General features: G+C 41.5%; 1 protein-coding gene across 1 annotated transcript; it reads right to left on the reverse strand.

Annotated features, from left to right (window-relative positions):
• Positions 1–2,465: 2,465 nt before the first annotated feature.
• On the reverse strand, positions 2,466–21,867 carry LOC121090454 (elongin-A-like). The gene is made up of 11 exons (XM_040599012.1): positions 21,389–21,867; positions 14,101–14,157; positions 12,190–12,302; positions 10,453–11,152; positions 8,917–9,016; positions 7,930–8,103; positions 7,230–7,327; positions 6,210–6,390; positions 5,620–5,743; positions 2,809–2,924; positions 2,466–2,673 (listed from the first exon to the last, which is right to left on the reverse strand). Exons 1-11 carry the CDS (start codon positions 21,542–21,544, stop codon positions 2,612–2,614), a joined length of 1,881 nt encoding a protein of 626 aa, XP_040454946.1. The 5' UTR covers positions 21,545–21,867; the 3' UTR covers positions 2,466–2,611.
• Positions 21,868–23,805: the final 1,938 nt, after the last annotated feature.

The following is a 23,805-nucleotide window of genomic DNA, read 5'->3' on the forward strand; positions in this document are numbered from 1 at the left end:
AGTAACACGATGGAAGGCAAGAAACTGCAGAAGTATCTACATTAGCATTCTAGTTCAGATTAAAGGGGCACGCTTTTGAAGTAAGCTTTGAATTCACCTCCACATATGCTTTGAACAGTGTCATGAAGCAATGTCAAGCCACAAAAGCAGGACTCTTCACAAATGAACTGGGAGATGCATTCCCAGAGCACCCTAACACACTGCAACCTCAGGTGGGCGTTTAGGTGCTCACCACAGCACATGTGAAGTGAAAGATAAACCCTCATCTAGTGTGTAGCACCAACTACTTTACTGTAAAAAGATTGCTTGTCTCTAGTATTTTCTAATGTAGAAATTGCCAGGAAAACAATCTGATCCCATGGGTACCCACTGCATCTCTCTTACCAGAGATACATTTATAGCTTTGAAGTGAGAGGAAGCAAGAAAAGGCAATGAAAAGCACTCACACTGAAGTCAAATTTGCCTTCCATAGAGTTCTGCCATCAGTGTCAAGGATAAGAGAGTTATCTCCTACTTTAATTAACAATGCAAGTCTACTAGTTAAAACAACTATTTATCCTTCAATCTCCCAAGGGGATGCTCCTGTCATCTGTAGCAGCTCTGAATAGTTACAGCTACGTTCTCTAACGCCAGAGTCCAGCAGAAGACTTAGTTATGGATTTGCCTTTTCTTGCCTAAAAGGATACTGTCCATAACTACAGCAAATAAAATCGATTTAGCAAAACAGAATTATTGAACAATTCACACTACACTTGATACAAACCTTCAGCTGAATTAAACTTTTGTCACCAACTGATTAGCAACTATATGACGAGCAGAGCTTTTTGATGGATAAAGGGTGGTATGCTGCCCACTCAGCCAGGTTTAAGCGCTGAATAGCTCCTCCTTGAAGTGTTCTTTACAAACATGTCTGACAGCCACTGCACCACCTCTCCTACCAGTCAATGCTTGCTTTGATCCCAGAGACAGGGAAAGCTCCCCACAGTTTCCAGGTCAACACACCTGTTTTTCATCTTTCATTCTTTTTAGTGCAACTATAACTCAGAGGAAAAACACAACAGTAGCACACCTGCTGACTTGAAATCTCTCTATAAACAGAGCATTTGCACAAGCTGTCATGTGTGAGCGACTACATTACCTGACTGTAAAAGCCATTTTTAGTAGCAGTATTTTTGTAATCTACCTGAAAGTTTATAGGATGGTGAAGAAATTCACACATACGGTGTTTTTAGTAAGAGACAGCAACTGGTTTCATTATTAACTTACCCTTACCCTGTGCTTCGGGGGTTCTAAGATGCCAAACCCTACAGAAGTATAAAGGAAGAAACAAGACCTACTTGCAGCTACTGCGTGCAGTTTATAGGGAAGAATCCCTCCAATTTGAAAGCCATGCCTTCAAGGCAAAGTCAGACTTAAAATTCACACAAGTGAACTAGTTTAGATGAAGCAACTACAGTAAGTACCTCATTTCTAAAAGCAAGCCCATTCAAAGACTAACCCCAAACTGCAGCAGTCCCCAGCTCTTGAAAGGACAGCTATTCAAGAGCAATAACTTTTTCACTCTTAACACAAAAGGCTCATATTCAAGGTTGTAAGCTAGGCTTCTTCATGACAGGAAGACAGCAGGTGATCAGATTATAGCACGAGTTTTCTCATTTCCAGACTCAAACGTATTATTTTGCATGAGTTCTACAAGATGACCATAGCATCAAACTGACTCTTGGTTTCCCTCCCTTCTGCTTGTTCTCAGAATAGTATCTCCCACACAAGGACTTTATGCCTTTAGATGGTATCACACAATGACAGGTCTGGGTTTAATTATTGTACCAAAAATGTCCCAACTAGACTGAGCTCTTGAATAACAAATGATTTTTCGTTAACTCACTGTCACGGCCTACCTCATTTACCCTGGCAGTATACAAATCCTGCTTTAAAGAAGCAATTTAAACATTGTCTTCTCCTACCTCTCCTTTAAAGACTCACTGCTTAAGTAAAAGGGCTGAAAAGCACATGATGTCCAGAGTAAAGATGTTTCAGAGCCCACTTCCAGGAGGTCAGAAGGTGAGCTCCAGGACTGTCTCATACAGACTCTTCTGTTTTGAAACAAAGAAAAACTAAATTACAACCAAATCATGTTTTTATAATAAAAAATATAAAAAAGTCTCCCTAGGAAAACCTTTAGTGAAACAAATACAGTGAAGTTTCCAAAACACCTTCATGCAAGAGAGGCCAAGACCTCTTTGCAATTGTATCCAAGTATACCGTGTGGCTATTTCTTAACTTTAACCTGGGAGAAATACACCTACAGCTTAAGTACGCTCACAGAAAGCTTATGCAGATGCATACATAAACTGATAAAAACAGCATCTATGAGAGTCCATATAAACTGATGCGTCATTAGTGTACTGACCTTGTATCAACTTTTTCCTCATTCATGAATAAGAACAGCAGCATGAAAGGACTCTGATGTTTCAATTTTTATTGCAAGTAATTCATCCATGCAGTGTTTCATAACCAAGGCAAACTGAAGAAAGTTTACATCAACATTACTTTCATTAGCAGTAGCATGATACACAAATAGTCACGTAAGCTTCGAATATGCAGCCTCATTTTATCGTCGTCCAGCTCTGACCTTCAGTGCTTTCAAAGTTTTCCTCATGATTGGTGCAATTTCTTCAATAACAAAATAAAAAGACCAGTTAGGATTACAGCTGTAACTTAAAAATGGTATTAGCATAAAACTAAGCATATATGATTAGACAGCAAGTTAAAACAATTATCTTTATAATCTCAGGCAATTCCATTTACTTTTGATAGGCTTCTTTCCATCTTGAGTCATTATGCTTGATCTAGAGCTTCCACTGTTGCTAGCAGGGATCGGATTCGATGAGTTATTTCTGTCTCTGCTTTCTGGAATCTTTCTTCTTTTAAAACAAGGAAATAAAAAAAGGCTGGCATTTGATATCAAACTACTACTCACTCTGGCTAGTTCTGAAAAATAAAAACTGATTACAAACACTTAAGACAACACATTTACAAATCATAGGACAATTCAAGTTAGAAGGGATCTTAGGTGGTCATCTAGTCCATTTCCAGTCTTGCACAAATTTTCCATTTATTTGATTTGTTGCATCTTATTTGTCTTTAAATGATCAGAAATGGTGACAGATCAGAACATTTAGGACATTATGAATTACAATGGTATTGCTGTGCTCTAATTTGCTCTTTATTTTCCTCTTTGAAGGCAGCTAAACTGCTAACCAGCTCTGACAGAAAATTACGGTAAATTTAGACAAGCTTTCATGGTTGGGGTTTTTTTTTTGGGGGGGGGGTGTGGTGGTGGGTTTTTTTGTTTGTTTAGGTTTTCTATTTGATTAGTTGGTTTGGCATTTGGGTTTTGTTGTGTTTGTTTTAAGTAGAAGTGTCCAGTGAATGGCACAATAACTAACACTAAATATTAGGTTGGAATCCTCAATCAACAGGACAAGGACTAAAGCAGATGCAGATACAGAGCCGATGCCTACTGCTAAAAATATTTAAGCCAACACAACATTGTGTCAGCAACTGGGCAGCTTTGTACACCTCAGAGCCAGTCACTGACATCTGCTGCCAGTTGTCGTATACCACTGCACACTGAATGGCAAACAGCAGCCTGCTAGAGGTCTGCACATCTGCCATAAGACTTTCTAGCTCCTGCAAGACCAGCTGCTTAAGTGAAGATTCCAGCTGTACAAATTCTACAACTTGCAAAACTGACAGGTTTCTCAAAGGACATGGTCAAAGCAATGAAATTAAACTCGTAACTAAACAAACTCTTGCTTCTGAAGAGGGCAAAGCAACAACCCTCTTACAGCTTCTTTCACACAACAGCAGTTCTTAATTTATCATGCCTGAGAGACACATGCAGGGCTTTAAGTACATCATTCAGCTACAGGTCCAGAGATTACTGGAGCAGAAAGGGTATTTACACTACTGTACTTGAAACACCTAAACTGGAAGACTGGTTTGTCACAACACAGATTCCACCTCCCACAGCACAAATGAAAATAAAAGCCTAACTCAAAGTGTCTTAGGCTACTGCCTTGGTGGGGGACTATCTTTTCATTGAAAACAGCAACAGTATGGAAAGAAGCTTCCTAACTTCATCACCTAAAGGTGCAGCTATAAAACACCGTATCTGGTGTGAAAGCTGGTTTTAAGAAGTTCCTACATCCAGGCTGTCAATCCTGCTCCATACCACCACCATCTTGAGCAGTAAAGCAAAAATGCTCAGCTAAGTCAAGCTCCTGAAATGCACAGAAAACGTGCTTTCCTATGGTTTTGTAGCTCCCCCCCACCCCCAAGCCCCAGTGCAATAAACCCAGGTAAGTTCAGTTATCTATCTATCTATCATATGCCTACAACTGCAGGCACCGCAGCATCATAACAGAAATACAATTACTCTCCTGACGTGTTCAACTATACTAACCTGGTCTTGCATCACGTTTGCAACAACTTAAGTTTTATCCTCCCTCTTCCCAGCTATCTGTCACTATCCCACTCACATATTTGTCATCCTGCATAACTATTCCCTAACTCAGATTAATGAAAAATGCTCCACCTGCCACTCCCCCAAAGGGAAAATTTTGAGAGCACTACCTGAAAAGCACTTATGCCACCACAGAAACAACCACAGGCAATGGGGAGACAAGGGAGGGCACCATGCTCGCCAGCAGCCACAGCAAAGTGAGCATCATAGCTTCAGATACCCACGTTCAGGCAGTATGAATACTTTCATAGCTTTTACAGTCCAACTGCTGGTGCATGGACTCGTCAGCCCATGGGGTGCTTCTGAATCAAATTGCTGATTTTTCTTTCAGACAAAAACAGATATTCAAACAGTAAGAAGTACAGCAGCTTGTAACTGAGAAGGGAAGAAGAGGTAGAAGCTGGTACTAAAACTGGTTTATCCCCCTGTTGCAGCCACCCTCTTGGATACAAGAGAGTTCATTAGGCTGGCAGGAACAGTAGCACAAACATCACATCTCAGCTTTGGTTCTCATGGCTGTTTAACTACACTGAACTTTGATACCACAAAGAAAATTTGGCTTTGTGCTGTACAAAGGAAACATTTGTGGAATTCTAGTTTTCTGTTCCTCCAGCGTTGGCACTGCTACAGACTGACTGTTCTAGACATTCCTTTAAGCTGCCAAAGCAGAAACCAAATGTCAAGAATATTAAAAGTTGCTGAGATTCACTCTGGTCAGCTGTATCACTCCAGGAAGCTAACTAGGATTTCATGAAAGAACATGCGAGGCTACTGGGCAGGTTTATAAACATGAAACATCAACACTGGAATCTCCCCAGGATGTCAAGCAGCATTAGTGTAATCTGGAGAAAAACAGCATCCACTCACTCTCCAGCTGGGAGGGTGAATTCACCACTAGCATTTTGGAGAAATGTGCAACGACAATGCATACACAGCAGAGGAGCACATAAGACTTAAAAAACAAGTCATTTCTAGCCACTAGTTGCTTAACAAAAGAGCAATATTTAGAACTTAGAAATACTATGCCAGCAAGCTTTTGTACTGACAAAGACATGGAAACTCAACTTAAAAGCATAGTATAGAACACTTACTTGTACTTCTCTATTGGATGAGGTTGAGTGACAGGTCCTGCTGTCCCATGGATTGCTTGCTGTCGGCGAACGTTCCTGGGTGGTTTTGCTGCACTGGTCACGTAAGCCATTTTTGCTTGCCTGCCTAATACAGAAGGAAGGAGAAGAGGATACATGACTTTTTTTACCCTTTATATTCAGAGCTTGGTTGATAATACTGTTATGTGGCAATTTCTAGGTTTAAATTGGGAAAAAAAAAAAATCAGGAAAGCAGAATCTGGTACCAAAGTAGTATCTGAACCATGAAAAATCATGTACAGGCTACATACAATATTTCTTTGTACTAACTTTGGTATTTGTAATTACATTTGTAGTCTGCATTGTTGCTTAGATTTGTCTACTGTATGCTGCAAGTATGATGCATTGACATATTGTACTTTTTTAAGCAACTTGTAAATTAAAAGGAACAGTGTTCTTTCTTCGTGACTTTTCCTAGAGGTACAGCACTAGTGCTTAGTGCAAACAAATCACTAAACTCTACATATTAACTGTCAAGAATAGCAGAAGAGACTGGGGGTTTGTAAGTGGAAAAGCTAAACCACAGATTTTACCTTTTGGTTTCTCTGACTGAGCTGAAAGAATATTTTTTGTAAGCATCTTCAGTTTTTCCTCTCTTTGATTAAATAGTCTCAAGTACATTTCACGCCAAGACTCATATTCCAGGAGGCTCTCCTTTTTAAAATCTCTCTGGCAGTGTTTCTTCCACAAGTGGTCAGACTCTTCCGTAAATGTCTAATTTGAATACAAGATACCTTAAATCAAAGATTTAGAAGTAACATTTTCAAGAGTACCTGTTAGCTGAGCCTGTAGACAAAGCCCAATCCCCCAGTAGAGAAAGGCAGAGAACAAATCCCACCACACATGGTGTCAGAGGTGCTTCCAACACTGAGCATGGCAATACCACGCAGAGATACCAACTTCAGTCTAAAAGTTATACAGCTTCAAATAGCAGAACTCTATAGCTGAGTTAATAAGCTATGCTTACAGTCCAGGCTTGCATTTCCAGCACAGGCTCAGGCCACATGAGCTCTCAACTGTAGGCGTGCAGAGAAATAGCTAACTTGCACTATGAAGTACTGCACACTCAGAACCTCTTTTCCAAATGCATCATGGAGCTGAAGTCCTAAGAGTGTAGAGAAGAAATCTGCCATACATATGAAATCTCATCCCAGATACTTCCCAACTGGTATGCTTTGCAGCCTTAACAGTTTGTCACTTTAAAACAGTTGGTTCTATTATGACTTTCCTGGCTATTTCAGTAGTAAATACTGTGGTGGTTTGTGGGTTTTTCTTTTTTTTTTTTTATTCTTTTTTTAGAATATTTTTAGAAACAGTACTTTTCTAACCATGCTGGCTTTCACTCAGTCATCAGTAATAATTCTCCCAAATGCTTTAAATCCTTACACTTGAGAAAAGAAAGCTTGATAATGACAGCTGAATTCAAAGAAAAAGTATGCAAGACAGAAAGCCAGTGTACCCCATGGAGAATCTATCAAAAAGGGTGCAAGGAAGGTAGAAACTGAGGCCTCATGTCCTCTGTGGTTCCCTCAATTTAACAATGCAGGATTTACCGGATTACATTCCTCTATTCGTAACAACTGCTCTGGTGTGCAACGTGTTAGCACAGGCTCAAGAATTTCAAATGGCACACCTCCTACTTCATGTAGCGCTACAAAAAGAGGACAGTACTTTCAGTATCTCGTTTTACTCAGTGGGTAACACCACTCAAACAGTTTAAAAATAAAAATGGAAGTTAATTTCAGTAAACACTAACAGAACACATGTTTTGAAGTTAGGCTATGAAAATCTAAGTCAGCAGTTCCATACTGACTGGCAGTTATATTTTAGGATGGAGAAAGCATCTTTGAATAGCTATTGCCTCAACTTTACTTATGTGCATCACTCCCCTCTCTGTCCACACAAGGGAATAAACAATTTCTTGATCACTCATTCTAATTTATGCAAATAAACATCCTGAAGAAAAAAAAAAAAAAACCACAGCAGGCTTTTGGGTTTATAATTTATAGGACATTGTATTTTAACTAAAACTGGAACTTTATAAAAAGGTAAGCTTTCAAAGCAAGACTACATTTTAGCCAGCCATCAATCCCTTTTTTTTTTTAAGCACCTTTCAACCTGCTCTGAGTCACCATTTGTAGGGAGGGGCAATATCTTTTAGTAAGCCAGTTGCTGGCATGGAGAGAAAAAAAAAAAAAAGAAATCTGATACACTTTCAGGCACAGCCTACTAGAAATCACTTGAAGTACTCACAATCAATATTATTTTGAAGCACACGGATGCACTGTTCATACAGTGTAAGCATCTTCGAAAGACAGACTGTTTTAGAGCCAGAGTAAACTTGCATTTTAGAGTTCAGTCTCCGCCCTGTGAATTGAACTGTCTCTCTGACTTGCTGGGGTGCTTCTACAACAGGTGCTAGGGAAGCTGCAAACAAAACATCAGACAAGGCTTAATCTCTCTCCTGAAATTTTACAATGCTTTAAACATTCAGCTCTGAGAAACACAGCTAGTAGGACGCATGTATTAATTTTTCTTGAAATACAAAGTTACTGCATCACAGTTTGGGGCCCTTACACATATTACATGTTACAGAAGATCATTCATCTAACACTAAGACAGGATGCACATTGCAAATGAGCTGCACCAACTCAAACCAGCCTTACATGAGCTGTATTCACATCTAGATTACTCTGTTACCAGTCTACAGCACATTATTGATCTTCCCGAGTTATCCTGGAGAAGCCAGAAGCCTCAACAGCAGTGATGCTTCAAGACCAGATTGATACGAAGCCACCAAAACCTCACAAAAGCTGCTAGGGAAATCACTGGCACTTTGTCATCTACCTATAAAGATGCTAGCAATTTCCTATGTCAAAGCTAGGCCTAGTGCCTCCTGTATTTGTTTCACCTAAGATAATTTTTACTAAGGTTTCACCTGCTACAAGGTATAGACAGAAGTAAAGATAAATAGAGCCTGTAGAAGTACCACCTGATCTATGCTTTCTCTACATACGTGGAAGGTTACCACAGATTTCTTCATTCTGCAAGCCATAAGAGGGAAGCCTTTCTAACTGCCTCCACTTTATCTGTAGAAATTATGTTGTAGCTGAAGGTGAGGCATTTCTTTGCACTGACAGATGAGCTAATATAGTTTATCAGCAAAGCAGATAAAGACATCTCCACACAGAAATGAAAACCTGCATTATTCCACATATATCAGCCTTGCATACTACTTACCTTCAAAGTCTGCAGCATATGAGGCAGATGAGATGGAGATGCCCGTCAGAAATTTAGGCAATGGAGTATTAAGGAGATCTTGGAGGGATGCAACCTTGGCCTGTGCACAGTCAAGGAAACATTGCTTCAACATTACAAATTTGGGTTTACTGAGGCTTAAGATAAGCTACAAAAATAACCACCCTTAAGCAAACCCTAAAGTAAACCAGGATAACTGGAATTATTGGTTTTCTGCACCAAAATTTATTCACTGGATTATTTTCCAGCATACCCTTTCATACCTTACCAAGACTACATCACAAAAGGAACTCAGTGGGGTATCTGCGATCGGTGCACAAGAGGTGAAAGGATAAAGCAGATGTGTTCAACTAACAGGCTTTCACATCAATCACTATTGAGGTTAGAAGCATGCAGTGAATGAGACAAAATTGCAAGATGACAAAACCACAATTAAATGTTTAAAAGCAAACTAAATGCCATCCTGAAAGACAAGAAACAGCTTGTCCTATCACGTCTCCTATATTGTGCTAGGTAACACATGTAGCTTAAAACTTTCACAGGTAACCCCTTAAAAAGAGATTTAAAGATCCAGCAGTCTGGTAAATACAGGTCCCTGCAAATGCTCAGCATTATGTCCAACATCTAAATTGGGTCTTAGGTGTTCTCCAGTTATAAGCCAGGCACTTACAGCCCAAAACTTGTCTCCCTGAACTTCATTTCAGTATCTTTCTAACTTTTCATGACTGCTTGAACATCTGAGATTTTTCTCAGTTTATGCTAGAGTATTACACACAAGCCTCTACATTAATGTTACTCCATTTGGGACAGAAGATGCCACATTCAGATTGTAGATCTTCCACAACAAGTAAAGCCTGGAGCTTTCACATCACAGTAAAGATAAAAGACTGGAGAGACCTGTAATTCCCAGTGCACAAAAGCTTTTATGTAAACAGTCTAATTAACACGTTTAGATCTACCTTGGCTCAGAGGAGCTCCTTAAGTTTGTTCCACTTCAAGGAACTAGGGTAGTCCACATACAAACATGTATAAGCTATTTTTATATGCAATACCGTGGTTTGTTTCAATGCATTAAAAGAAGAAATTTTAGTTCCACTTCAGACCTTAACGTTCACTATTAAAGAACCACAGCATCTGACAAAGTGACTATGCTATACATAAAACAGCTGCTACAGTCACAAACCAGGCCGCTCAAGAACCGAAGGGAACATCCTTCCAAAGGTACCTTTACTTTGGAGGTAAAAAGCAGATTAAATGATATGGATCAAAGAGTATTTCCATATTGGAAATTATCCTAAAAAAACAAGACAAGTCAATTGTAAACTGCCAGTTTGCAATAAACAATCATTTTTTTTTGTCCCAGTTACTGCAATTATTAGCAATTGTAATGCAGCTGGTATGTCAGAGCTGTGCAGTCTGTTGCTTAAAATAACCAGAGATTAATTTCACTGGAAAATAAGAGTCCGAAGCACTTATCTGCAGTTTATTTGCTATTATCTCAACCATGCCATGGTTTACCTTTTTATTGGGAGTTTCTGATCGATCACCCTCATGGTTTTTTACATCTTCCTCTCCTCCTTTTGCATGAGAAAATTTTGAAGTCTTTTGTGGTAATAAGTTGTTCTTCTGTTCACTGCACTTCTTCGGCCGTTCACCTGTAGAACTGGCCTTCCTCTTTCTTTTTTTGGTAACCTGATCATAGTTAAGATAAGATTCAAAAGACATAGCCGGGGGCTCAAATTCCTCATCACTAGGTAATTTGGCTTTGCTTTTTATGACAAGGTTTTGTTTTGGTTTCTTCACATGCTTAGGACTTCTCTGCTTGGATGTATCCTTACTAGGCTTTTCCTTCAGGGATGATAAGTCTTTATTAGCTACAGAGGAACACTGCTCTTCTGAAACTTTCTTGCTGTCCACTGAGGTTCTCTCTTTGAATTCACTTTCTTTAGCTTGAGGATTGGTAACCTGGGAAGCACGCTGAGAACCACTGCTGCTACATTCTTTATTGTCACATTCTTTTTGAGACTCAGAATCTCTACTTTGGTGGGCCTTTTCGCAAGTATGCCACTTATTCAACTTTTTAGAAGCAGGAGTGCTACCAGAACTTCTGGAGGCCAGTACAGATGCTTTGGACTTCTCCGAAGGCTTCATCTTGGAAACGGAAGATTTTGTCTCATCTTTTTCTTTTTCAAAATTTTGCTTTCTTCCTCTGTGACTACTGCAACATAAAAATAAATCACATCCATACTTTTTTAGTTTTACCCGTATTAGTAAAACTAAAAGCACTAAAATCACACCACATGTCATAATTTCACAAGACCCAGAGTTGTGCTCTTATTCTTCCATTACCGCTAGAGAACCCCAGACAAACAGCTATTGGGTCCAGCACCACTAAATACTGCTACAAGAATTGACAGCAAGACAAGTGGGGAGTAGGGACATAACCATCAGTAGGAAAACATACCCAACAGTACTATTTGCTTATAACATGTTGGACACCACTTTTTACCCAAGTTTCCCTGCGTGCTTTATAATACAGACATGGTACTTGAGATAACTAGGAGACAGAATTTTGACGTGCTCTGTAGGTGATACAGATTACAACAGGTCAACCTTTATGCTTTGCTTATCATGGATTCTGGTATTACACTTTTCTATTGTTTGAACAACTTCAGATTTAAAAACATACAATTTAATCAATCTAAACCTTTGGCTTCCTCATCTTGACTGCCTCACATTGCCAGAGGTCTGCATAACGCCTAAAGCACAGTCCGCCCAGCCACAGCAGTGGTGACTGCTTTGCATCTCTTCAGTGTGACTTCCCCAACATGGGAAGCCCCTCTCAGTCCACAAGAACATTACAGGAAAGTCCTCAATACAACCAAATCACTGGAGAGCTGCCTCATTTCACTATGACCACTGGGAAGAAAGAGCAGGCTTCCCACTTCCCTGAAGTGCAGAGCAGTGCCCAGTCATCGGCTTAGTCCTGCTTGCACCAGCTGGGAACCAAGAACTGTGCCAGTCAGAAAAAATATAGCTAAAGTCTGAGTGCTGGCTGGCTAACCAACCAATACTGGCTGCTCTGATTTGTTTTGGTATTTTATAAAAGACAGACTCATTTCTTCCACACAATTTATGCATTTGTCCTAATGCACATTTGTCATTCTAAACACTTTCCTAAGCTTTCCAGTTTGTGTTTTATGAAGTTACACTGCCATATAATTAACTTTTTTCTAGAAGTTAGTTCATACTTACCTCTTACTTTCTGGATGAATAAGTTTTTTCCATTGTTTTACCAGGGTTTTAGCTGCATTCCCAGCAGTGGCATGTTTCCTAAAACCATTAACTGTTTTGCCTATGCCAGTTTCCTGTTGAAGACAGTGCAAGAGAGATGTACAGAATAAATCATGACTAACATCCCAAATACAACCTTCTCTAAAACTGCTACAAACAGTATTAGTGTAGTAGTCAGAGCAGTCCTACAGCAGCTGAAGAAATAAATGCACTCTTTATACTGTGAACAGAACTGAAGGAAAGGTAGGTATTTATAACCAAATATGGGGAACAAAGTGAAGTCTTAATTCACAAAACTAAGAGAAGTCATTTTCCTCCATTAAATGTATGTGTTTCATGAATTTCACTTGGCTCAGACGCTTACGCCCACAAAATGCATATTGCTCCAGTGAATTACAGTAATCAATTCAAATTCCTTTTAGGCTTATGCAGGTACATTTTAGCAAGTTAGGGACCACATACAATATACATATTTTAATCAAAAATGCATCTCAACCAGGAGCAGAGTTCATGACTAAACTCAGTTTCAGCACAGGAAGCAAAAAAACCCTCTTGACATTTAAAACCCATCGTTTTCCGTTTTCCCCCAGTACAAATATTTTCACATTACCGTTGTGCCTTCAAGTCTTGCTCTAGTGAGTTTTACGTTACTTAAGCACTTAATCTCGCAGACATTGAGTGTACAGAGAATCACAGGTGACTTTTTTAATCCTGTCTTATTGGTATCTCCGATTCACAAACTCTCAGTTTTAAGATGCACACAAAACCTGGAATTCACCAGGTTAGCAGCAGCCTCTTAATGTTCCTGCTAACTAGTGAAATGATATTTCTGTCAAGTCTGAGCTAGAGCTATACACATGGTATTCCCACATAATCAGCTCACAGCTTAGAAAGGTCTTCCTTAAATTCATTTTAAGGATATATAGCTTCTATATAATTTGAGCAGTAACGGTTTGGTAGGTTAGTGTATTGCAAAGAGATGCAAGAAAAAACGTAAGTTCCTTATGTTCTTCAAATGTGTTAAAAAAATATGTGGAGTCCTCAGTTGTAAGACATCTCTCTCCTCTATTTGACTTGAAGTTTTCCATCAAAGTCTGTCACATAAGACACACAAGTTTGCTGGGAACAGGAATTGCCTGCAGAAGCGCTTCGTCATTTTAAACAACTATCTGCAATGTAAGATTATTTTGTTTTCCAATAAGAATACATAAATATTACTGTATTCCAGTAGAAGTCTACCCATGTTTAGGCAGGTAAATGCTTTTGCCTGAATAGGCCAGCCAATTACTTTAATTACCATATTTTTCTCTTCTTCAAAGAACTCTCACAAAACCCACATTTTTCTTCTTCCCAAAATACAGACACATTGCTCATAATAACTAGAAGCTTCAGAGACCATCCTAAGAATTTCTAATGTAAGATTTGATAGGATGCAGGTTTGGTAAGGGTCCAAGTCACAAGCATCCTTACTTGGGATAACTGCTCTTTAAATGAAAGTAACTTCAAGCTGCTAATAAAAGCTAGATTTAGACAACTGACCTAAAGAATGGTTCACTCATATTTTCTTTGACTGGAAAATAGTTCTACAGTGAGAACAAACCAACCCTGACTAGCGAAGTACTCTCTATATGCTCAGATTCCTGCTCAGTACTATCATTGTTGGCATAATACTGTGTTTGTCAAGTTCTATGCCCAGCTTCCAGATGGCTTTTGGAAAAGGTTCCATGGTTCCTTGTACATAACTCTAAATGAATCATGATTAAGAGTCAAAATAACAAAATGCAACATGTTCACTGCTTCTGTGATTGGAGACCCCTGACATTTACACAGTAATTCACTATGGAAGAGTGTAATGTATTTTTGGTCACTTACCACTAGAATATCCAGTGACATATCCAAATCCTGTAGTACCTTAAGTGTTTTTATAATCTGGAAGGAAACATTAGATTATATTTTTAAAACAAGTCTTCCTAAATTCTATTCTGCTTTTCTCATCCTCATTCACATTTAATCTAAAAATACTCAATAGTGTTAAGAGGAATATCCAGTAACTCCAGGAAAATGTAAGCACTTCTTTACTGCCCATCCAGGCTGTGCTTAAAGTCTGTGCTGAGAACCAGTGCAGTTCTGCCAGCCTCCCAATTTCAGTAACACCAGAAAATCCAGTAGGTATGGATTTACCACTACACAGATAACATTAAAGATCAAGAATACAGTAGTACAGGTTTTATATATATATATATATGCCCACACTCCTTGTGTAGCAGTGACCCTCATTTGTCACTGAGCCAATGGAAAAGCCACATCATGCAGAACCACCACACAAATCAGCAAGTCCTCCAGCAGGCCTCCCAGACAGCAGCACCACTCCATCAGCCCAGGCCAAGAAACATCAATAAAGCTGGTGGGAGCCCAGTTCAGAAAAAAAATAAGGTTTTGAAAACTTAACTGCAATTTGTACATTAACAAAGCTCAAGCTAGAACAGCTGTTTTGTTTCACACTGACAAAGCATACACCTGTTACAAAACTCAACGTTTCCATCAGAGCCAGAAAAAAATTTTCAATACAAAATGCTCATCTTCCTATGATAAGTGTTTTAATAACACAACTCTCATTTGTAATGAGTATAAATTTCTTTGGCAATGGCTATACAGCACCCCAGAGGTTTGCAGGTGACCACACGCAAGCAACGTGCCATATCTTTCACAAACTTCCACAAAGCTATTTTATGTAAATGAAGAATTAATGTGCAACTGAAGTAAGAAAACTTCATAGGGCTTTCACAAAGCTGGAATGCAAGTCAAGCTTTTCAGATCATTGGCACTTCTAAATGCAATGGCAGGAACCAGCAGGAATGCAAAACAGACTACCCAGAAACTTTCTAACTGTAACAACAGCTATGCTAATTCAGATAACTGATGGACTAGCATTTATGATATTAGATAATGCTACTGAAATGGTGTTGCAACAAGTGAAAGCGATACTAAAATAAGTGAGCAGCAAGCTTGAAACAATTTACAAATTGCACTGGGGGGGGATATTTTTCTCCACTGTTGTTCAAGTTTCATTGTTCCTATAATGCATTACTAGTGGAACCTCACACTTGACACTGTGTACAGCGGGCTCTGTCTACGTGCCTGGCATGCAGTTCTTCCTGTAAATCATCCACCTTGCAACAGTGTTTCTGAGACCTAGACAAGTACAGGAGAAATGTTTCACAGCCTGGGAAAACATGAGAAAATCTGTAACAGTAAGGCATACACCTAAGACCAGAGGTAACAAATCACCTCACTCCCCAAAAGTTTAGGTAACTACAAGATGGCAGGATACCTACAAAAAATTCCAAACCAAAATTTTGGAACCAGTATGAAAACCATAAGTTCCACTTACCCCCTATTTAAGAGCAAGATACTCCCTGAGCCAAAAAGTTGCATTAAGAATATATGCAGTGAAATGAAAAACAATTTTGTATCTCAAAAGAACTACTCTTCCTTCTGAGAAGAATACAAGCTTAACATTTAACTTTTTCCAGATGCTTCACAGGTGTAGGCTGTATATATTTTGTGAACTGAAGACTTTCTAAATAATCCCAACAAGGAAAAAAATACATTGCAAAGATGCTTAACTAGAAGAAAAAAAAAATGCTTACAATGTTAATCACAAGCATTATAAACTATGTTATCACTATCAGGTTAGTTAATTTCATTTTTCTTTATTTAAAAAATTATATATCCCTATTCACTTAATTTATTTTGCAATGAAAAAGTAACTTCTTGCTGAAAGATTATAGTAAACTATATAGGATGACTAGATACTGTGCAAACCACTGGGAAAAAATCCCATAGGCCAAAGACAAACCTATATGTTTGAGAATATTAAAAGATGTTTTCATCAAGCTACAAAGAGAAGGGGGGGGGGGGGGGGGGTGTGGTGTGTGTGAGTGTTTCCTCTTGATTGGGTTTTGGCCTAAGTTAATTCATAAAGCCAAGTTCATTTCAGAATAACAGATTCAGGAAGCAAGCAATTACTGTTCAGACAACTTCAAACCAACAGGCTAAATTACAAAAGTACCCAGATGGCAAGAATGTCCAAAAGCAGTCAACACATTTCAATGAAAAGCACAGCTTTCAAAGTTTTCTAAATCAAAGACCACATATTTGAAGAAAGCAAAATGGACAGTGTATCACATTTAGCAAATTAAGACAAAGAATAAGGTTTCATTAAAGAGAAAATAGAAATTATTGATCAACCACTCTGACAAGCCTTTTAGGAGAAGTGATTCTGATCTCTTGATACCAAGGAACAGCTCAGGCTGCAGTAAGACCAGCAGCTTTGTATGTACAGAACTAGGAAAGGAGAGCGAGCTTCATTTGCTTGGCCAACGTTAATGGCAGCATCCAGCCTGCCGGTAGGAATTACCCATCTCAGACCTCAGCATTTAGAACCAAACTTACAGACACAATCAAGGAACAAGTAAATTTAAGTTGTGGCAGTCAGTAACAGCAGAGAGACTTTGCATTTATCCTGTTTGCTAAAGAGTTCCGATTTCTCTGTCAAAGATGAGGAGGGGCCATTTGCTTTTTAAATCACAAATGCCAAGCTCCAGTATCCGTCAGACTTTGGCGAAGGCCACAGAAAGGTACACTATGAAGCACAAGTCACAGGAAAGCCTGTCACTGAAACAAAAGCCGTTAGAAACACAAACGTCGATGTTGTGACATTTATATGGTGCACCACAATTATTGCATAAAAGAAGGCAAAAAGAATAATTTGTTTGAAGTCTGTTCTAAGCAGGCCTCCAAAAACAGAACGAAGGTTGACTACTGAGGTGCCTTGCTCTACCCATATCTTTCACCATAGCATCTGTAGTTCATCTGGGCTCTTATCTCACTGGGCTGTGCCCAGTAATTTTTTTCTCAAGTTCTTCCATATACACACAATACATATGTAACCCTCCATGGGTTTTCAAACAATTTTACCTTGCATACCACTATCAGGTATACCCTCATGGAACAACTCTATTGACTTTAAAAGAGATGGTAAACTTCACAGAAAAATTATTAATAACATAAAGTTACCTCTATACACAATTCCCGAACCATCCTACATAATTCCTAAATGCTGATTACCAAAAAATGATCCAAAGCCTTTAGGACTGTTGTTTTTCCAATAAATGACATTCCAAGCAAGCCCAAGACACAGGCCTTCATGCAACATAAGCAGAGCTTTCTGGACAGACTGAGAGCTGGCATACACATAACTGAGGCAAAAGCAAAGGTGACAATAGGAGTAAGAGCAAGCCAAGATGAAGGGGAGGATGGAAAGTAGGCAGGCATTTGGAAAACAGAGAGCAAGGGTAATGAGCAATGGGTAAGAAGCATGTAAGCAAACAGATTTTCCAGAGTCAAAAACGACCATAAACTGATGATCACAACAGATGTCAGGTACACAGAGTTTGGTCTCTTCTCACTGCATAAATGTTGCTCCATCATCCCTTACACAAGTGTTGTACAGTCTCCTTATTTTTCCTAGCTGAGCCTGGACCCTCAGGAAGGACAGGACTTGTTAACAGGTCCCTAGGCCATCTGTGTCAAGGGACTGACTCAACAGTTCACCACAGTAACTCTTTCCTGCTTTGTCTCCCTCCCTCCTTGCTCACCAGCTGTACCTCTCTCTCAAAGGGATCCCTATAATATTTAGTTCATTCTCTTCTATGACACAGCCCATGCAATTTCACAAAGTCCATAACATTCAGCTGAGGAGACACTTCATCTGAAAGAGCACCCAGACTTTGAAGACAACACATTAGAAAAACCCAGTGCATTCCCAAGCAAGTCATTCCTGTGACCTCAGTAAAAAAAAAAGCAAACAACAGTTTGATTAAAAAAAAAATTGTTTTGTTTTAAGCTATTGAATCTAACAATCTCTTCTTGCTAACTTTTTTAGTTAGCAAATCTAAATCTAAAAATCTTTTTGTAATCTTTTTTTACAAACATCCTTTATAACACAGAAGTGTAAACACTAATTCCACGCTTCACCTTGGTTCTTTAGTTTCAGTAAGTTATGCTAGTCAGAGCTATAGGCATTCTCTGGCTGTCTTATTATCTTTCCAGCTTGGCAGTATTGCTTTTAAAAACAGTCCCCAGAACAGGACATAATACTGCTGTAATTGTCCCTCTAATACTATATAGCAGTAATAACATAACCCTGCTAAGCTACCCAAAGACAGCATTTATTCCATAAGCCGCTGCATTGTACTACAATTTCATGCTCAACTGGTAATACAGCAGAGCTCCAAATCATTTTCTGAGTCTATGCTTTCCAAAATACAGTCTCCCATCCTGAGTGACCTATATTCATAGCTCCTAGCTGTGACTTTCCACTGAGCCATGTTAAAATGCATGTTGTTCAAATGAATGTAGACTAGCACATGATCAAAGCTGGTTTCTAGAAGAGTCTCCCTTCATTTGACACAAATTACTTCAGTATTTTTAACATTTCACCAAAATGCTTACTGTCTTCTAAATTAAGAAAGATTTGAGTACCATCATGTCAAGGACAGGTGCATACTTGCCCCTCACCCTCAAAAAAAACCCACCACAAATCCACAACCAAAACCACAAGTCAACATTGTTTTCTGTTGAGTTCTGGCACTTATTTTTGGCAAGTGCAATGGAAATCCATTTATTGTATTGCATCAGGTCCATAACACAGCTAGTGTAATCAGCATCATACAGAGGCAAGTCAAATGCCTTAAGTCTTGCGTATGTTTATGACAGCATCAGCTGAATATAATTTGATAAATTTGGCAGTACATATCTACACAGCCTCATTGAGTGGCAAGGATCATGGCACCCTCCTTTAATTCTGCATCAGTTACATATTATATGCAACACCATGCAGCTGCTCAACACATTCCTTCATGATCAATGTCAATGAAGGCTATTTCATTTACCTGTATGAACAACAGGACAGTACTTTTCTTCCTGTCCTGCTGAACTCCCCTAGTACCTTGAGCATCATTCAATACCTAAAATCATTAGTTCTGTCCATTCTTTGGTCAATTCCCTGAAAAATCAATAGGGTGGCTATCAAGCCTTGCACATTAATAAGCTTTTGACATGAACAATCAATGTTCTGCATCTTCCCTGGTTACTATCACATCACAAAGTTATTTAGCAATTATTAAAAAGTGCCAAGACAAATACTGTTCTCAAGTATGGGACAGAAATATTTGACAACACCTATGCTTACCTATATACCCACCTGTGATATTGATTTTTATGTATGTGTGGCAAGAATAATAACTTCCCTTTTTGCCTTTAAACATGATAACCACGTATTTTCTGTTACTGGAGTTACCTTTAATTAGCAGTGCACTTCACGACTACCAATTTACGGCTATCAGTTTCTCATTCCCCCTACCACTCCTGAAGCCCCTGTTATCCACAAACACTTCTACTTCACTAGACACAGTTATACCAGGGACAGCAGAAGTGCTGCAGCACCACCATTAGTCCCATTTTGTGCAGCACCTGCTTGCAGTCACGCCACATAAAAACCGTGCCATCTCCTCCCTTAATGAAATCAAATCTGCCAGGACTATTTACATGTTTTTGCTAGAGTTGAATGTATTTTGGAATCACTTAAGAATTAACTACCTCTAGAATTGTTTCTTTCTTTTCCCTTTCAATGTCTTGTTCAGAATAGCATATCAACACCAACCCCAAGTATTAAAATATTTGAAGATTATATTATCTGATGAATTCTGTAGCACAAGAAGAAACCCTAGGCTCATTGAACTGCAGATTAAAACATCTGCAACACCAGCACAGATATTTGCCTTTTGGACAGACACAGCTTACCGCACTGGCATTCAGGAAGATAAACCCATTATTGGCTAAGAAAAATCAGTATTTCCTATATCTGCATATATACAGACACACTTCGAAAACACACAGTAGATACGAATGATAACTAAGCCTTTCATGTTCGTTAACCACCAAATACAATGCAGATTAAATTTTATTGTCCCCCATACTTCCACAAACTTGCGTCAAGATTTAAATCATGGCAAATGCATTCTGTACTTTCAAGCTGAATGCCACCCTCAAAAGAAAACCCCATCCTTTTGAATATGCCTTCTTCAGTCAAATGTGATTTATTACTTCATAAAACACTGAAGCCAACTTGGCACATACTGCTTTGCTTCCCTGTCCTTCAGAGTCCAGGCTGCTGTTCAGAGAACAGAGCCGTGCCTTCTTCCTACCCCCTCCACTCTGGGGCCCGTGCTTACATCCCCACCTGCCTCTCAGTACCTAGGGAACATCAAGCACAGCTTCTGTAGGCTGCTATGATCCATCTCCCCACCGATAGCTGCTTGCTTCAAGTATTCCTTATCTAGTCCTTGCAGCTACCGAGCAGCCCCAATATCCTGCAGAGGTTAATTTCTTTAACAGATAAGTGCAGCTTTGCTCTTTTTGCACCAGGAGTAGCAACACAGCTCCCACTCTTCTTGCTGCATGCTGTTGAAACGGAGGAGAAACACCTATTTCACCAAGAAAAGCTCTTATGAACACAGAACTTAGCACCCCGGCTGCTGTGTTTTGAGCTTCTGGCCAGGCTGACAAGATCTCCCATAGCCAGCACTGCCTGTCAGAGGTAGGGGCATGACACCCAGCTTTGGTTGCCCTTCTCCTCACCCGGCTGCACACAGGGCCTCCTGGCCACCCACCCAAAGCTGTAACCCCCTCCCTACCTACCCAGGACATAACCTGTGACCCAACTGCCACGCTGCCCTCCTGGTCATGGCAAGGGAGGGAGGGACGGAGACCCAGGGCCAGCACCTCACACACAGGCTCCCCTCGGCAGCCCAGCCGGCCCTGCTCAGCCCCCGGCCCTGCTCGGCGGGGCCGGCAGCCAGCGCCGAGGCGGGGCAGCAGGGCCGGGACAGCGCGACCCGCAGCCCCTCAGCGCGGCGAGGACCAGCGGCCCCGGCCGGACCCACCGCAGGGCTCCGCCCCACCCGGAGCCACTCACACCGCCGATGCGCTACATGTACGCGTGTAAACATATACAGTATACGTAAAGAGACCGGGGCAGCCTCCTGGCGCCCGCCGGGGAACCTCTGCCTCCCCTGCACGGCCGCAGCGCCGGTACCTCCGCGGGCTCCTGCCCGCTGCCCAGCCGCTCCTTCAGCTCCAGCACCCTCCGCGCGTCGCTCCGCCCCTCCGCCATGGCGCCCGGCCCGCCCGCCTGCCCTGCCAGGCCGCTCCGCACCGCTCGCCCCTCTTGTAGCAGCGCCCGCCGCGCCATAGGCGGCGCCGCGGTCCAGCGTGGGCCGGCCCGGCACGGCACGGCACGGCCCTGCGCCGCCTGAGGGGCGCGGGCGGGCGGCGGCGCCTCTCGCCATCCCCAGCGGGAGACGCGATCTCCCCAGTGTCCCCCCCCCGCGCCTTCTGCCCATCGCCGCGCCCCCCCGGGCCGCCCCACGCCTACATCTGAGCTCCCCCCGGCGGGCTCACGGCCAGGGTCGGGGGCCGGGGCTGGGGCCCTGCTGACAGGGTGCAGGCGGCCGCTCCCGCGCCCGGCCCGGAGCCCTGCTCCGCCGTCTCACGAAGGCGGGCGCAGCCAACAGAGCCCGACCCAAGCGGCTCCGCCCCGCCGGGCTTTGGCTGATAGCTGCCGCTAACCAGGTTGTTTGCTACCGAGCTATCAGCAATGATAAAGCTGTCATGCTTTTCTTTGTTCTGCCTCTTCCAACGGGGCTTAAACACGCAGCGCGCTACGCACAAGCACAGCTCCAACTGAAGCGAGCCCACGGCGCTGGGCCGGGCCGCTGCAGCGCGCCCCAGGACCGGGCACGGCGCGTACCCCCACCCCGCGGGGCGGCGCGGCGGAGCGGTCCCGCGGCGGTGCCGCCCCAGGGGGCGCGGGGTGCGGCCTCTGCCCCGGGGTGCGCCAGGCGGGACGCTGGTAGCGCCGCAGTCATGTGCACTTGCTCATGCAGGCTTGTTCAGTTACCTGCGGGTAACTACAAGGCCTGTGGCATTGCAGTTGCCTGCGCCTGGCTGTAAGGCTGCTTGGTGGCCTTAGACAGAGCGGCTGGGGTAGGGGTAGGCGGGCCGAGGCCACCGAGGCCTCGCTGGCGCCCACGGGCACCCTGCTGCGGGCCGACCGGCAGGGGAAGGCAGCACAGGCTGAGGCGGGCACCCTGTTCTTTCCGTCTGCCTTATTTACAGCCTGATGGCTAATGTGCTGGGGTTTTTGTTTGTTTGTTTGTTTTTGGAGGGGTAGCAGAGCACTTTCGGGCCTTGCAACTTTGAGCGTGGCTCCTCTGTGGTTTACCGAAGGTCACAAATAACCTTAGAACTGGGAATCGGTCTTCGGTGCTGCGTGAACAGCACAGCTGGAACAGGGTCTGTGCTGTGACGCTTGCTGGGGCTGAGCACCTGCTTGAAGGACTTCAAGCTACAAGAGTGCCTCTTAAAAACAATCCATGGGCTCGCAGTATTTCTTTGGAAGTTAATGCAGATATAATTAAAACAGATACATAGAACAACTTTTGCTCTTTAAAGCAATGTTTGGAGAAAGTTTTAAAAAGAGTGCAGCCAGTCTGAATTGCAGGGGAATTTCAAGTAGACAAAAGTCTGGCGTTTGGATGTTAGGGCTACTACGCTTTCAAAACAGATCTTCTTACAGCTTGGCATAGTGTATAGCAAATTTATCGGTAGAGCTGGTAGGGCAATACAGTAGGTAGAGTGCTCAGGTTGGATATGGAAAAAACAAGTCTAGTTCCTTGTGGCAGACTGGCTCTCCAGTTCCCATGCTGATCTTTTTGTTTTACAGAAATAATTAACTCATCTTCATAGTGTGTAGAGACTTCATCAACCCTACTTTAAAACTGGCCATCTGCAACTAGTTAGTCTTTCTTTATTTTTCTGGCCTTAATAGTATGAAATTACTTATACAAAGTGGCATTTGTGCAGAAGAAATTTTTCAAGAGATTCAACCTACACCAGCATTGCAGTTAAAGTCATCTTTGAGTAGGGAAGTTGATTGTCGTATGGATTATGTGATTGAAGCTGAGTTTCCTGTATGTTGTTTGAAAGCCTCAGTTATCAGGTTACTGAGTTTTTTGGGATGAGAGAAATCTTGCTGCACTTCTGCCCAATTATTCCTATGCCCAATATATATCCAATTATATATGGCCATGATTTCATGCCAGTGAATAAGAAGAAAACATTTAAAATCTAAAAAACTTTCCTAGAACAAGAAAAATGTCTCTAGCCCAAATCATAGCTGCAGAAGTTCTCATATCACCTGTCATAACTGGCAGAGGAAAGAATTCCAATTTTACTCGGTCCTTCAAAATTGCCCGTCAATGCTGATCGTTACAAGGATTTGTTTGGCACTGATTCAGGACTCCTGTTAGGAAACAGTGGGGTTGCCACACACAAAAATATAGCTCCAATAATTGCTCTGTCACTACATGCCCAAGAGTTGTGTTGTGCCATCAGCTCTTCTCCAAGGCTTGCATACTGTCATCTCATCCCTAGGGTCGTCTCCATGCCTTA

The sequence above is a fragment of the Falco naumanni genome, chromosome 6 (assembly GCF_017639655.2).
Source record: "Falco naumanni isolate bFalNau1 chromosome 6, bFalNau1.pat, whole genome shotgun sequence".
NCBI lineage: Eukaryota > Metazoa > Chordata > Aves > Falconiformes > Falconidae > Falco > Falco naumanni.

What these genes read in the sequence shown, in the direction of transcription:
- LOC121090454 (XM_040599012.1), bottom strand. Translation starts at nt 21,544, where the DNA reads ATGGCGCGGCGGGCGCTGCTACAAGAGGGGCGAGCGGTGCGGAGCGGC. An exon ending in ATATGCTGCAGACTTTGAAG is followed by an intron (nt 8,104 to 8,916) that starts GTAAGTAGTATG and finishes TTTTGTTTGCAG; the next exon opens with CTTCCCTAGCACCTGTTGTA. An exon ending in GAATAGAGGAATGTAATCCG is followed by an intron (nt 6,391 to 7,229) that starts GTAAATCCTGCA and finishes TATTCAAATTAG; the next exon opens with ACATTTACGGAAGAGTCTGA.